Below are 15,372 nucleotides of genomic sequence, written 5' to 3'. Positions count from 1 at the left end.
TGGTGGCGTTCTTAATTTAGACGGATGGGGACCTCAGCAGCACTCACTTCCTAAGGAAGGTTTTAAAGAAATATCTTCTAGATTTATGTTCCCACTCGGCGAGATGCAGCTCGAAACAGAATGAACACTGTAGATGTTCTTCTCCTTCCTGAAAATAGGAGAACATTTAATTGTTGTTCAGAGGTTTATAAAAACAACAAACCAGAAGTTGAGAAGGGGAAATTTATTAGTTGCCACTGAGGAGGCATCTCCCCCGCCCTTTTCCCTGCAGTACACATGCAACAAAAAGCCTGTTTTTCCCTTGTAGGTTTTTTGAATGGATTAGTAATTATATTAACAGAAATGAGATTGTGACTCACCAGTAGGACATTTGCCTTACATGAATGAGGCCCTAGGTCCAATTCTTGGCCACACAAAAGTTGATAGATTAACATCATCGATGTTAATCAGGTATGATTACATGCATTTGGGGGCCCCATAAATAAATTTGAGACTCAAAGACAGATGTCTAGGCTGTTGAGGATTATGTACCATTCTGAGCCAAGGAGAAGGGCGCTGGATTTGGGAACTTCAGTGGTTAGGAAGACAATTCCTAGTAAGACAGGAAGATAGTACAGTAAGGGTTAGGGTGTTTGCCTTACATGTAGCCAGCCCAGGTTCCATCTCTAGCATCTCATATGGTCCCCCAAGCCCACCAGGAGTGATCCTGCAGCACAGAACCAGGAGCAAGCCCTGGGTGTGGCCGTCGAAGAGAAACAAACAAAAAGAAGATGAGCAGAGAAAGTATCTTTAAACCGATGTTCCCCTTCATAGCAAGATGCACTGTAGCACTGTCCTCCCGTTGTTCATCGATTTGCTCGAGTGGGCCCAGTAATGTCTCCATCATGAGACTTGTTGTTACTGTGTTTGGCATATTGAATATGTCACAGGTAGCTTGCTAGGCTTTGCAGTGCGGGCGAGATACTTTCAGTAGCTGCTGGGCTTTCTGAGAGGGGTGGAGGAATTGAACTCGAGTCGGCCAGGTTGCCGTGTGCAAGGCAAATGCCCTACCTGCTGTGCTATCGCTCTAGCCCCAGTGGAGAAGGGCAAATATGTTTATTTTGCCATGTCTGTCAGTATTTACGGTAGAAAAAGTTTTCTCTGGGAAGAGCCCCCTTCCTGACATTCCTCCCCTCCCCGCATCTAAAAGCTTTTTGGCAGCTAAAAGAATTTAAGAAGCTTTTTCTGAATCTGCTGAGATTTAATTGCCTTTAAGCCAAATTCAGTTCGTATGGCAGAGTACCACATTTGCCAGTGGTTTGTTCTGCTTCTCGTCATCTGTAAGTTTTTGAGTGCTGGGACTCTGACATGTTTGTTCACTATAGTACCTCCAGTGGGCAGAGCAAGTATATAATAAATATTTGTGAATGGGCTCTGTTGTTGAATGAATGGGAGCAGGAATGAGTACACATAAGGGGTAAGATTAGGTAAAATTTATCCACTGGTGCTTCCATCATTGCCTTCCCTCTCTGCCGCCTGTTCTTTAGAAGAATACACTCACTACTCCATGGGCTTCTGTAGCAGGACACGGCACTGTCCTCCCATTGTTCATCGATTTGCTTTAGTGGGCACCAGTAACATCTCTATTGTGAGACTTGTTACTGTTTTTAACATATCGAATACGCCACAGGGAGATTGCCAGGCTCTGCCGTGTGGGTGGGATACTCTCGGTAGCTTGCCAGGCTCTCCAAGAGGGATGGAGGAATTGAACCCGGGTCGACCGTGAGCGAGTCAAATGCCCTATCCACTGTTCTATTGCTCCAGCTTTTGTAAGATCTTTTAATTCAGTGGTTTTCGAGTGTTTTTTACATCTGTTGTGTCTGGTGGAAATAGTAGAATTATTTCATGGACTGCTAAGGTAGAAATAAAAACCATTCTTTATAATAGTATTCAGTATATTCATTTTCAAGTAGAATATTTTAAAATGAAAATTTCACCCAGGCATACCAGGTGTTTGTTAAACAGCAATAGCTTTTTCACACCCTGGCAGAATGTTTCTGCTGACTGGTGGTGAAAGGCTCTGTCTTGATTGGTCCGTTTTCCTTGTAAACGAACCATGGTATTTGTGGTGACAGCAACACAGACTCTGGAGTCTGAGTCCGATTCTTCAAATTCTTCCAAACTCTCAAGGAATGTTTAACTTTGCTCAGTATTCTTTGGTGCAAAATAAATTTGGACTCTTTTCTCTTGAGATACTCGTGGGTACTCTCCATGCGCAGGCTAATAGAGACCCTGAGTGGGAATTCCTTCTCCTTTTAGCCTGATCATTGATTCCTAGTCTTGCCCTATAATTGTAGTCACTGGGGTGCTTATTAAAAGTGCAGAACCGAACGGCTGGTGTTTTATTGAGTAAAACGATTCTAGAAGACGGTATTTAGGGGGCTTGTTGGGACCACACGCCGCAGTGTTCCTGGGACATTCCTGCTCTGTGCTCGCAAGTGAATTCATCTGGATCTCAGGGGTCTGTATGCAGAGCAGGGATTGAATTGGGACTGGCCTCCTCCAAAGCAAGAGCCTCTCCCACTCTTCTCTCTCAGCTTTGGCCACATTCTTCTCTCTAAATTGCTGTCCATGCCTTGTGAATATGTGCTGCTTCACATGCCCCACCAGCCTGACTCCTTGAAGATCTTAAGTACATCCTGTTACTGCCTTTCCTTCCAAACATTTATTCTCTGGCTGATGGAATTTTTCTTTAAAGGAGGAAAGTGGGAATTTCTGCCTTTGCCTCTTTCCTCCAGGATAGAATTTGACCGGACAGGGTGGGTAGACATATTGGTTGGTATGTCATGGAGGGGGTACTATGAGGTTAAGGGGTGCTCTGAAATCAGAGTAGAAGGTCTGTATCTTCTACTTAGCCTTATTGCTAAAATTAAAAAAAAAAGCATACTGGGGCAAATTACTTATAGCCCTTCAAATTTCTGTATCCTCATCAGTAACATGGGGGCGAGAACAGAACAAAGACACCAAGGTCAGACCAAGGTCAGACTCTTGGGCCTAACCACCGTTAGGACAGACTTGGAGTCAGCCATTGGCATGCAGGGTACTACTGGAAAGGACTTGCTCTTGGGAAGGAGCAAGGGAGCAGTACTAGGCAGATGACGTCCAGACTTGATGCAGTTACAAGGGAAGTCTTGCTGAATCCACGAGCAGCTGTTGTGATGGAAGCCCTTCTGGGCTGATGTGAGAATCAAAGTTCAGGTGCCTATACATCCTGGAGTGCCCCAATCACCAGAGTAGAGAGATTAAGTCTGGGGCAGGAGCTGCCTGGTACCAGCAGCATCCCACATGGTAGGCAGATAAGGAATGCAACAAACTTCACACACCCAGCACCCACTGCTCAGTCTAACGCACATAAAAGCCAGAACAATGAGCATTGCACAATTTTATTTTATTATTTTAAATTTTTATTAATGAAACACCATGAGGTACAGTTGTTGACTTACATATTTTTGTGCTTGGGTTTCAGTTATACAATGTACGAGTACCCATCCCTCCACCAGTGTCCATTCTCCACCGTCAATGATCCCAGTATCCCTCCCACCCTCCACCTTCCCATCCCACCCTGCCTCTGTGGCAGGGCATTCCCCCCTGTTCTCTTTCTCCTTTTGGGTGCTGTGGTTTGCAAAAGAGGCATTGAGTGGCAATCATGTTCAGTCTGTAGTCTACCTTCAGCATGCATCTCCCATCCTGGGAGGATCCTCCCAACACCCTTTATTAGGTGCTCCCTTCTCTATCTGAGCTGCTTTTACCCCTAGCATGTGTGGCTGGCCTCCAAGCCATGGAGTGAACCTCCTGGTACCTAACTTGGCTATTCTTGGGTGTTAGTCTCCTATTTTGTCACTTTATGTTCCCCAGATGAATGCAATCTTTCTATGTCTGTTCCTCTCTTTCTGACTCATTTCACTTAGCATGCTACTTTCCATGTAGTACCACTTGTATGTAAATTTCATGACTTCATCTTTTCTAACAGCTACATAGTACTCCATTGTGTAGACATACCAAGGTTTCTTTAACCAGTCATCTGTTCTCGGGCATTCAGGTTTTTTCCAGACTTTGGCTATTGTAAAGAGTGCTGCAATGAACAAACAAGTGCAGATGTCACTTCGACTATGCTTGTTTGCCTCTCTGGGATATATTCCCAGGAGTGGTATTGCTGGGTCAAATGGGAGCTCAATTTCTAATTTTTTGAGAATCATGGGGGCTTATTGTTCCATATGAATTTCAGGAGTGTCTGCTCCATTTCTTTGAAGAATGTCATGGGTATCGTTATAGATATCGCATTGAATTTGTACAATGCTTTGGGAAGCATTGCCATTTTGACAATGTTAATTCTCCCGATCCGTGAGCAGGGGGTATCTTTCCATTTTCTCTTGTCCTCTTTTATTTCTTTGTACAAGTTCTTTACTTCATTAGTTAAGCTAATTCCTAGGTATTTGATTTTCTGGGGCACAATTGTGAACGGGATTGTTTTTTCATGTAACTTTGTTCTCTCTCACTATTTGCGAATAGGAAAGCCATGGACTTTTGGATATTGATTTTATAGCCTGCAGCTTTACTATATAAGTCTGTTGTTTGGTTTTGAGTCGGTGAAGTTTCTGTGCTGCTGTTTATCTAAAAAATAGTGTACTGTTCCTTCCAGTTTGAGTGAGAGTTTAGCCAGATGGAGTATTCTTGGTGAAGCATTCATTTCAGTGAGTTTTTTCACTATATCCCATCATTGCCTTCGGGCTTAGAGGGTTTCCTCTGATATGTCTGCTGTGAATCTAAAGGGTGCTCCTTTGTATGTGATTTCCTTCTTTGACTCTGCTGCTTGCAGTATTGTGTGCAGTATCCGTGGCATCGATCATTCTAACTATGATATGTCTTGGAGTGTTTTTGTTAGGGTCTCTTTTAGCTGGCATCCTTCGGGCTCCTTGAGTCCAAATGGCTGTATTGTCCAGCTCTGGGAATTTTTCAGCAATGATTTGTTTAACTATGGCTTTTTCATTGGGATTGTTTCCCTGAGCTTCTGGTAGTCCAATGATTCTAATGTTGCTCCTCTTGAAATCATTTGCTACTCTAGAGCTATTTTGAGGTCCCTTGCCATTGTTTGCTGTTGCCTGTTGGCTTGGTGCAGCTGATCTTCCAGCTCACTTATTCTGTCTTCAGCTGTGGTCATTCTACTGTTGAGAGCACAGACTGAGTTTTTCATTTCATCTACAGAATCTTTTATTCGTGACATATCTGCTTTCATTTCTTCCGTAATTTCTCAGTTATTTCTGTCATGTTACTGGATATCTGTCTGACTACTTCATTGAGTTCATTGAACATCTTCATGACTTCATGTCCGAATTCTTTCTCAGAGAGGTCCTTTAGGTGAATAGCACCTACTGAGGCTTCTGGACTCTTTTCGTTTCTTTTTTTTAACTTAATTTTTATTACTGACAAACCATGAGGTACAGTTGTAGACTTACAAATTTTTGTGCTTGGGTTTAAATTATACAATGATTAAGTACCCGTCCCCCTTCACCAGTGCCCATTTTCCACCGTCAATGATCCCAGTATCCCTCCTACCCCCCATTCTCCCATCCCACCCTGCCTCTGTGGCAGGGCATTCCCCCCTGTTCTCTTTCTCCTTTTGGGTGCTGTGGTTTGCAAAAGAGGCATTGAGTGGCAATCATGTTTGGTCTAGAGTCTACTTTCAGCATGTTTCTCCCAACCTGGGAGGATCCTCCCATCACCCTTTATTTGGTGCTCCCTTCTCTATCTGAGCTGCCTTCTCCCCTAGCATGTGTGGCTGGCCTCCAAGCCATGGAGTAAAACTCCTGGTACTAATCTCGGCTATTCATGGGTGTTAGTCTCCTATTTTGTTACTTTATGTTGATGAATGCAATCTTTCTGTGTCTGTCCCTCTCTTTCTCACTCATTTCTCTTAGCATGATACTTTCCATGTAGTACCACTTGTATATAAATTTCATGACTTCATCTCTTCTAATAGCTACATAGTACTCCATTGTGTAGACATACCAAAGTTTCTTTAACCAGTCATCTGTTCTCGGGCATTCAGGTTTTTTCCAGACTTTGGCTATTGTAAAGAGTGCTGCAATGAACAAACAAGTGCAGATGTCACTTCGACTATACTTTTTTGCCTCTCTGGGATATAATCCCAGGAGTGGTATTGCTGGGTCAAATGGGAGCTCAATTTCTAATTTTGGAGAATTGTCCATAATGTTTTCTAAAAAGGCTGAACCAGTTGGCATTCCCACCATCAGTGAAGGAGGGTTCCTTTATCACCACATCCATGCCAACAGTGGTTACTTTTGTTGTTTTGGATGTGGGCCAGTTTCTGTGGTGTGAAATGATATCTCATTGTGGTTTTGATCTGCATATCCCAGATGATTAATGATGTAGAGCATTGTCTCATGTGCCTTTTTGCCATTCGAATTTCTCTTTGAGAAAGTATCTGTTCATTTCATCACCTCAGTTTTTGATGGGGTTGGATGTTTTCTTCTTGTGGATTTCAACCAGTACTTTGTATATCCTTAATATCAACCCCTTGTTGGAAGTATGTTGGGTAATTATCCTTTCTCATTGTGTAGACTGTCTTTGTATCTTGGTCACTGTTTCTTTTGAGGTGCAGAAGCTTCTTAATTTAAGATAGTCCCATTTGTCTATCTCTGTTTTCACTTGCTCGGCCGGTGGTGTGACATCTGTGACGATACCATTAGCTTCAATGTCATGGAGGGTTTTGCCAACTTTGTCTTCAATGTACCTTATGGATTCCGGTCTGATGTTGAGGTGTTTAATCCATTTTGATCTTTTATACATGGTGTTACTCAGAGATCTGAGCCCATTTTTTTGCATGTATCTGTCCAGTTTTGCTAGCACAATTTGTTGAAGTTGCTTTCCTTATTCCACTTCATATTTCTTGCTCCTTTTTCAAAGATTAGATGATCCTATGTTTGAGGGGAGATGTCAGTATATTCAACCCTGTTCCATTGGTCTGCAGCTCTGCCTTTGTTCCAGTACCATGCTGTTTTAATTATTACTGCTTTGTAGTAGAGTTTGAAGTTTGGGAGGTTGATTCTTCCCTTTTTCTTTTTCCCAAGAATTGCTTTAGCTGTTCATGGGGGTTTATTGTTCCATATGAATTTCAGGAGTGTTTGCTCCATTTCTTTTAAGAATGTCATGGGCATCGTTATAGGGATCACATTGAATTTCTACAGTGCTTTGGGAAGAATTGCCATTTTGACAATGTTAATTCTCCCGATTCTGGACTCTTCATTTTTGTCCCCACGTGGTGGGGATTTGTGTTGTTTCTTAATGTTGGTTTGTAGGTATGGGAACTGAGATGTTACACTAATTATTTTGGTATGAGTAAACTACCTGTAGCTACATGAACATTGGCTGGCCTGGAATTAGGCCACCCCCACTTCTGTAGAAGCCACGCCCACTTCCGAAATGGCCACGCTCCCACGGCAACTTGGTGTGTGTGGGGGGTACTAGCTGGGAGGGCAAGAAGACAAGCACAGCATTGGTGACGAAGAGGAAGAGGCTCAGGGCTACTTTTGTCTCAGGATCCTAGAGGACGCCTGGGGCGCTTGCATGGTGAAAGCCAAGTCCCGGGTTCGAATATTGGTGGGTTAACCGACCTGGGAGGGAAGAAGACTGGCACAGCATTGGACATGAAGAGGAAGAGGCTCAGGGCTGCTTTTGTCCCAGGGTCCTAGAGGATGCCTGGGGCGCTTATACGGCAAAAGCCAAGTCCCTGGTTCAAATACTGGCAGGTTAACTGACCTGGAAGGGGAAGAAGGCCAGCACCAAGTGTTGCACAATTTTAAAGTGGTTAACAAGTAATAATTATTTCTGTTATTCTAGCTCTGACAGTAACATTTAGTAGCTGAACCACTTTCAGGAAATCGCATAACTTCTCTAGAGCTTTCTTTTTTCTTTTTCTAGTTTGGTTGATTTACTTTTATTTGTTTTATTTACTTATTCATATTTTACAATTGTTTCATTCCCTTCCATGGTGGTGTAAGTCTTTAGCAGGCTGTTTTTTTCCTGTGAAAACTGGAGATCCTAAACTGTGTTTGCTTCCCTCCCTGAATATTTTCAGCACCTGTGGGGATAATGCATGTGGAATTGCTGAGTGAAATATTGTAAGAAGGCAAGGCAGGGCTCTGCGCTTACTTTTCTGAAATGAATATATGGCCATGACTTGGATCCCTCGAAGGGAAAGCGTTCTGATAAATGTGAAAGTGCTTGTCCGTGAAATACGGCATTTTGATTTTTCTTTCTTCTCTCCATAGGGAATTAGAATAATGGAGATGCTGCTAAAAGAACAGTGTGGTGCCCCTTTAGCGGAATAAAGAATTATCAGTGAGTACCAAAAGCAAAATCAGAATTATGTACTGCAACCCTATTTTCATGCTTCTAAGCCTGGTATTATGCACCGTCTCCCTGGGCTATTCATGCTTTACCTTTCCCGGTTGTATGCACAGTGTCCTCGCTTGCATTCCTTTTCTTGCCTGTTTAATACCTTTATTTACTTGGTTCTTTAGTATTTTTCAGAGCGGTTTTGTACTGTGTGATGGGTTACAACTACATTCAAATTGTTTAAACCACTCAGCACAATCCACTATGATTTTGACCCTGAAGGTGGTATAGATTTATAGGAAAGACAGTTTCAGGATTAACTGAAACTTAGTCTTACTGTTTCAAGCTCATCAAAAAGAGAACCTGAAAGTTGTGTAGGAGCAGGAAGCAAAACAAAAGCCGGGCATGTTGATTGGCTAGTGAATACATTTTTTCCCATTAATCAATATTTCCTCATCCTTTTGGGAGTGGTTGTCTGAAATGCTGTGGAAGATTCTAAGACTTGGCAAAGAAGCCTCAGGTTCTGTTAACCATGCCTTGATTGATTGGCAGCACCGACCATAGAAGCAGGATAGAAGAGCGATAGGGCATGTCACCTCTAATTTAGGGAAAGTGATGGAGAGTTTGCAGTTGAATGAGTAGATGGCTGGGGGATTTTAGAACTAGTTCATTTTATCCTTAAGATTTATTATCTGCATCATGGATTGGTCTTTATAGTGAAAGGGGCAATGCAAAGTTATTTCAAGGAGAACATAACCTAAAATAAATGAGTAGAGTTGATCCATATCTTATAAAATTTATAGGCCTTATATTTGTCAACATCTTAAAGAAGATGAAACCTATGAGTAAAGCAGACAATGTCTGAATTCACAACTACCCCAAACTTCCCTATGTTGCCTAAAATCCATAGAACTACACATGATTTTGGTATAAGTACCCTAGATCCAATTGTGATGTGAAGAAGTCATAGGAACATTTATGTGCAAGAGTGTCTTCATTCAATGTGCTGGCAAAACCTGTGGATGTAAATTTGAGAATTAGAAAGCGTTTCTGCTTGTTTGCAGGTTTCCGTCCATTTCTGTTCACTTAAGCCTCTATATAGTTAACACATTGGTAGACTTGTTTATTGGTAGATAAGATCATTTCATTTAGCACTTGCTTTGCACACAGCAGTTGCTCAGAAAGTGTTGGAATGGAATGTAAATATGGTGCCCACTCGTTTCTCTGAACTGTTGTTTAGAGAAACTTGGCAACATCTTTTCCAGGCTATTCTCTATGCAGCTCTAGTGCTCATGCCCTGGGTCACCGATTTCAGATTGCCTCTCACCTTGCAGAGTGGGAACCAAAGACGGCTATCCCCACCCCCTTATCAATATATACTGGTTTTCAAACTTTAAATTTGTGACTATGACAGTGTATGAGCCTCAGTCATCAGGGAAATTTATTAAACACAGATTGGGGATGGCAAGAGGACTGGTGGCCAGATCCACCTTCATGTCACTGATTTTGTAGGTCTGTGAACTGAGAAACTCGTTTTTTAAAAATAGGTTTCCAGGGAGCTGCTGCCCCCAATTTGGAGAACACTTTTGGAGAACTATTTCTTCAAATGGGTCCTTATCTCTGAATGGAAGCAGATTAGCGCAAGGGCACTGAGGAAACTAAACGCTCAGGCTTTGAACTTGTTGCCCTGTATTCCAATGACTTTAATCAGAGGACTGATTTTCTTTGTGTGACTTTCCCCTGATTTTTATCATCACAGCCTCTTCATGTTTGCCTTTTTTGTGCTGCTAGAATGTTCATGGGCTCCACCTTGGAGCTGAAAACTGCCCAGAGAGAAAGCAAAGGGACTTACACCTACTTATGTTTGAAATAATCAACTTGTGTATTTGATTGATGGTGTTGCCAGTGAAAACTAGAGAGTTCAGCAAGCATTATCTGTCCTTTAATGACCCATGTATTGTTTTTACCCAGTTCTGTTTGTGTTTGAGGGGTAAATGATGAACTCAAGACTTTACAGCTTCTTCCTTTTGTGAAAAGTTGAGGTCTGGAAGCTGAAATCAGGAGTTGAGGGAAGGACAGTTGCAGTTAAGGGGACTGAGTTCCTGCAGGGTTGACATCATTCAAACTCCTAATTTATGATGAGTTTTCTCAGAGGAGAAAAGGTAAAATATAAGAGGTGTATTCTCTTACCACCTAAATCTACAATTATTGCAAGTCATGATGCTATTAATGAGGCTTTATTTTTTTCCTCCAAAGTCTGCATATTATTATTATTTGTGTATGACTAAATTGGCACTTTTAAATATACAATTTGGTTAAATTTGACAAATAGCATTATATAAGCACCACCAGACACATGACAGAGAATTATGTTACTGCAGTGTGGTTGCCAGCTCATTTTCTTTCTCTTTTTACCCCTTTCTCAACTATTTTTAGAGTTTACAAACTTTTGTGCTTGTTTTCATGGAATTAAAATTTTTTTCTTCAAAATTAGTTGCATAGAAAATAGAAGCATAATTGTAGGTATGGTACTCTACTTTTTAAATATTATTTATTAGCGGGTTGTGGGATAGACCACACTCTGCAATGCTCAGGAGCTGTTCCAGGCCCCGGAACCATTGTGCTGGGGATTTGAACCAGGCCATAGCAACTGCAGCTGCATGCAAGAGAAGTGTTTTTACCTCCTGTACTATCTCTCTAGCCTGAATCGACTGCTATTTTGAGGAGTAAAATGCTATATAAAAATAAAGGGGTGAAATTGTCTCTAGAGCGGGGCTCAGCAAACTCCAACCCACAGGCCAAGACCATCCAGCTTGCTGCCTGCTTTGTGAGTATGGGTTTATTGGAATACACCTGTGTCCCAGCTTGCACTAGTTTCCACTGCAGAGGGACCAGCTATGACAGACTGGACAGTCCCCAGAGCCAAAAATATTTACTCCTTCATCCATTAAGAAAAACATTTCTGTCTGCTGAGTTAGAGCAGAACATAATCTCTTAAATTCACATCGGGGAGCCCAAAGATACTATATGTCTCTTACATAATACCATCTTCTCCAAAGTTAATAGTGTGGTAGCTTATGTTTCCGCACTAGCTTCAGTGTCACTAGTTGGATGATGTTGTAGTAAGGTACAAAAATGGAAGGTGATCATAACGTACCAATAAAATACTGATAAGATGCATAGGTATTTTTTTAGCAGGTAATGATGTCCCATGCTATGGCATATGCTATAAGCAATGCATATACTCGTACAACCCGCCGGCTTTGGAAGCTTGCAGTTGTTAACTTTTTGGCGTTGCTGTTTTTTTGTTTTGGGGGTCACACCCAGTGGTGATTATTCTTGGCTCTGTGCTCAGTAATCACTCTTGGTGAACTTGGGGGATGACATGGGGTGCCAGGGATTGAACCCAGGGATTGGATTGATCCCAAGGCAAATGCCCTACCCACTGTATTACCACTCTGGCCCCACAAACATTGTTTTAAAGAAACATTTTGTGTGGGTGGTACAGATATGCTTAGAGAGATAGCACTGAGTCATTCATATATACCTGGTGTCAGTTTAATTCACACAGACTGTGACTATGCTGAATACACACACACACACACACACACACACACATATGTATATGGCATTAATGCATTAATGCTCCTCACTTGAGCTCACTGGTGTGTATATTTTAGTAGATTAGTAGGTATTTGAAATTTGAAAACTTATAAGGGGATTTTGTCCTGAGTCAAAGTAGAGGCGCAAAATCTTACTAACCAATATGTTTGCGGTGTTGCTGCTGACACATCCATTAGATAGGTTTTTGATTTCCTGTCATTCTTGAATAAAACAAATAGCCCTGACATCTGTTCTTGCTGCTGGCTGCTGGGAGATGGGGCTTGCTTGGTTTGATACCATGGCTGAGTTCTTTCTGCTGGGATGATTAAGACTTGCATTTTAGCTCTATCCGAACTCTTCCTTGAATCACCTCGTCGGGGTTAAAGGACTTACTAAAATGAGGTGCTTGCTTTTCTTCAAATATCATTAGGAAGCAGAAGTGCAATTTCTTCAAGAATTATCCATCGTGATAGAATTCAAGTGAGTTTTTAAGAGTTGTTTCAGAAAAGAGGCAAATAAGTATGGGTTCAAGAGACATGTTTATTAGGCGATAAAGTTCTTTGCTTTTTTTCTTGCAGGGAACATGTGGTTTATCTGCTTAGGCTCAAGAATCACTTCCCCGCCACAAACATTATAGACCCAGTTTTGGAAATACGGCTCTAAAGATATGGTGTCAGCAGCATAAAGGAAAGACGGACCCTTATGCCAGGACTGAAATGAGAACCTCTCTGCATCGTGCCTCAAGTAGCAGCACTCATGGGCAGGAACCTCCTGCTGAAATTGCATGGCATTACAGATAAAGGAAAATCCCACGCAAGATGAAGCTGCCCTTCTCCAGGATGTCCTGCTAACTTCCCAGTGACAGTGTCAGGTTGACCAAACCTGGACAGCCCACTGTGCTCTTCAATCACGAGCATCGTTGCTGATAGGAGCCTTTAATTTTGTTTTGTTTTGTTTTGGGGGCCACACTGAGCAGTGCTCAGGGCTTACTCCTGGCTCTGTGCTCAGGGATCACTCCTGGCAGAGCTCAGGGGCCATATGGGGTACCCAGGATCAAACCAAGTTGGACACATGCAGGGCAGGTGCCCTACCCATTGTACTATCGTTCCAACTCCGTGCTTCAAGGGTTCTTGAGAGAACACAGAGTGGAGAGTGGAAAGCAAAAATAGAATTCGGCTCCTACCAACTCCTGTGACGTGGAGCAGATCTGACAATTTGTACTTTGAACTGGACAAGTGGGCTCAAGAACTTCCTGTCTGTGTTGTGCTGATCATACATGTTTGATGTGAAAAATCACAGATCTGGGTGTCAAACAGACAGACCTTGATTTGAATCTGTGTGCTGATTCCCACCAGCTCAATGATCTTTTAAATCTTTCTGAAAGGACATACTTCTTAATCATTCTGAAGCCCATTTCCCGAAGCCATAAAATGGGAAATGCAATGGAATAAACATTGTGAGGTTATTGTTCTAATTTGAGATCATGTGTATAAAGTGCCTGGCACACAGCTGGGTGCGTTGTAGAAGTCCAGTAAATAGAAGCCATTATTATTATGTGGAACCATTTTGAAAATGTGCTTTTCAAATGTAATATAAGGTAGTATTATTGTTTCAAAGTTAGATGACAGTAGTTTGCATTTCTTATGATCAGAAGCCAAGATATAAATGTGCACTGCTAAGATACTGAAGAACATTTGGAATTCATCTTAAGATAAAATTTGGGCCATTATTGGAAAGTGTTAGGAAAATTGTTCTTTTTTTAATATTAAAATTTTTCCACTTATCCCATTGATGAATTTCAAAGCAGTCATATATTTTAAAAAATCCTTCTACAGTGAACCTTTTATTGTATTTGAACTGTTTATGCTGCCTGAATTTTTCCCTTAGGATAATTTCCCTTCATTTCTTTAGCGTTTAATTTTGCACCTGTGTTGGAAGAAAAATGAATGGTAAAACCAGAACCAGAAAACCAGAACACACATGGACCCCCTTTTTCACCTTCTGAGTGGCATTTGGTAGCCTTGTGAATAAGGGCCATTTTCCAAAAGCAAGTAGTGTATGGATTATCATGGACATGAGAGACAAGAAATTTGTATTTGGAGGATGTCAGTCTTATATTTTGTGCTTAACAATTTGTATCCTATATTGCCCAGAGTTCTTAACTCTGCCCATTAGGATCAACTGGGGAACAATACTGATACCCAGGTTATGTCTCAGGCCAGTATCTTGAACATCTTGAACAGTATCCAGAAAGTCACATTTTCAAAGGTGAAAATCAGATTTCACATTTCCCCACAATTAAGACCCAAATTCTAGATGGTCTGCAGATATCATCTTATTTATTATTTTTAAAATGTTTTTGTTTGGGGGGTAATATCCAGTGGAGTGCTGATAAAATTCCTTGCTCTGTGCCCAGGGATCACTTCTGGTGGGGCTCAGAGGACCACATGGGTTCCGGGGACCAAACTCAGGTCAGCCTTATGCAAGGCAAGTGCCTTACCCACTGTACTATCTCTCCAGTCACTGTCTGAATTCTTTCTTCACACCTCTGCGTTAAGAAAGGATATTTTGTGACAATATTTGCATGTTATAGAAAGTGGAGCCCACAGAAGTAGCTGGAGTGACCGGCACAAATGCCTCCAGAAGTCTGGCAGAGCTGGGGGCCATTATCATAAGGGGAAGGCAGTGGTGCCCAGTTTCTGCCTGGTACTGCCACATGCCTTTTTTTTAAAAATTCTAATTTGCAATTTTCCAGTAAAAGAAGGTACTGCAAAGGAGAGACATTCATCAACCTTTTCATGTTGGCAATGAATTTATAATTGCTTAAAACATTGTGCTGGCCAAACAAAACATATTTGCCAGTAGTTCTCAGCCTTCACAGAGCTAAGCACCAGCCTAAAACATCCCAGCCAATTTTTAATCGATTTTCATTCTCCTCTTCTTAAAGTGTGTGTTCTGCTTCTAAAAGACGCTTTTCAATGTGTTTTCCTCCATTCCCAAGTAATTCTCTGGAATTGCATCAAACACTTTTCCTTACTCAGTATTAATACTCCCCCCCCCCCCCCCCCCGGCCCCATGGATATTTATTTCTTCAAACTCTGTAGCTAAGAAATCTTTGGCTCTTTTTAAAGATTAACTATGTCTTGTTAGAATTTATGTTTTATTGTCAGAGTCCTTTTTGTGATAAAACTCAGATATCCCCATGTGGCAGTATTCTCTGGTTCAAGTTCAATGGCAGGAATACCAGCACCAAGCACTCAGCCTCCTGAAGCATGTGAAGAGCAGAGTTTGGAAAGACTCACTCTCAGAATGGCCCGTTTCATCTCTTCCAAGTCCCAGGGCTGCTGAAACTCATCTCAAAGGGTTGATTCACTG

At 41.8% G+C, this 15,372-nt stretch overlaps 1 protein-coding gene across 1 annotated transcript in view; it reads left to right on the top strand.

Annotated features, from left to right (window-relative positions):
- Positions 1 to 15,066, top strand: part of PRELID2 (PRELI domain containing 2) — an 82,282-nt gene extending 67,216 nt beyond the window's left edge. Inside the window, exons 6-7 of the mRNA XM_056124826.1 lie at positions 8,328 to 8,397; positions 12,576 to 15,066. Coding sequence (XP_055980801.1) covers positions 8,328 to 8,387 — 60 coding nt within the window. The 3' untranslated portion in view covers positions 8,388 to 8,397; positions 12,576 to 15,066. The remainder of the gene's footprint in view (positions 1 to 8,327; positions 8,398 to 12,575) is intronic.
- Positions 15,067 to 15,372: the final 306 nt, after the last annotated feature.

Source organism: Sorex fumeus, unplaced genomic scaffold, assembly GCF_029834395.1.
Source record: "Sorex fumeus unplaced genomic scaffold, SorFum_2.1 ptg000051l, whole genome shotgun sequence".
Classification (NCBI taxonomy): domain Eukaryota; kingdom Metazoa; phylum Chordata; class Mammalia; order Eulipotyphla; family Soricidae; genus Sorex; species Sorex fumeus.
The sequence above is the reverse complement of the archived record's forward strand: the minus strand, read 5'-3'. Positions and strand labels throughout refer to the sequence as shown.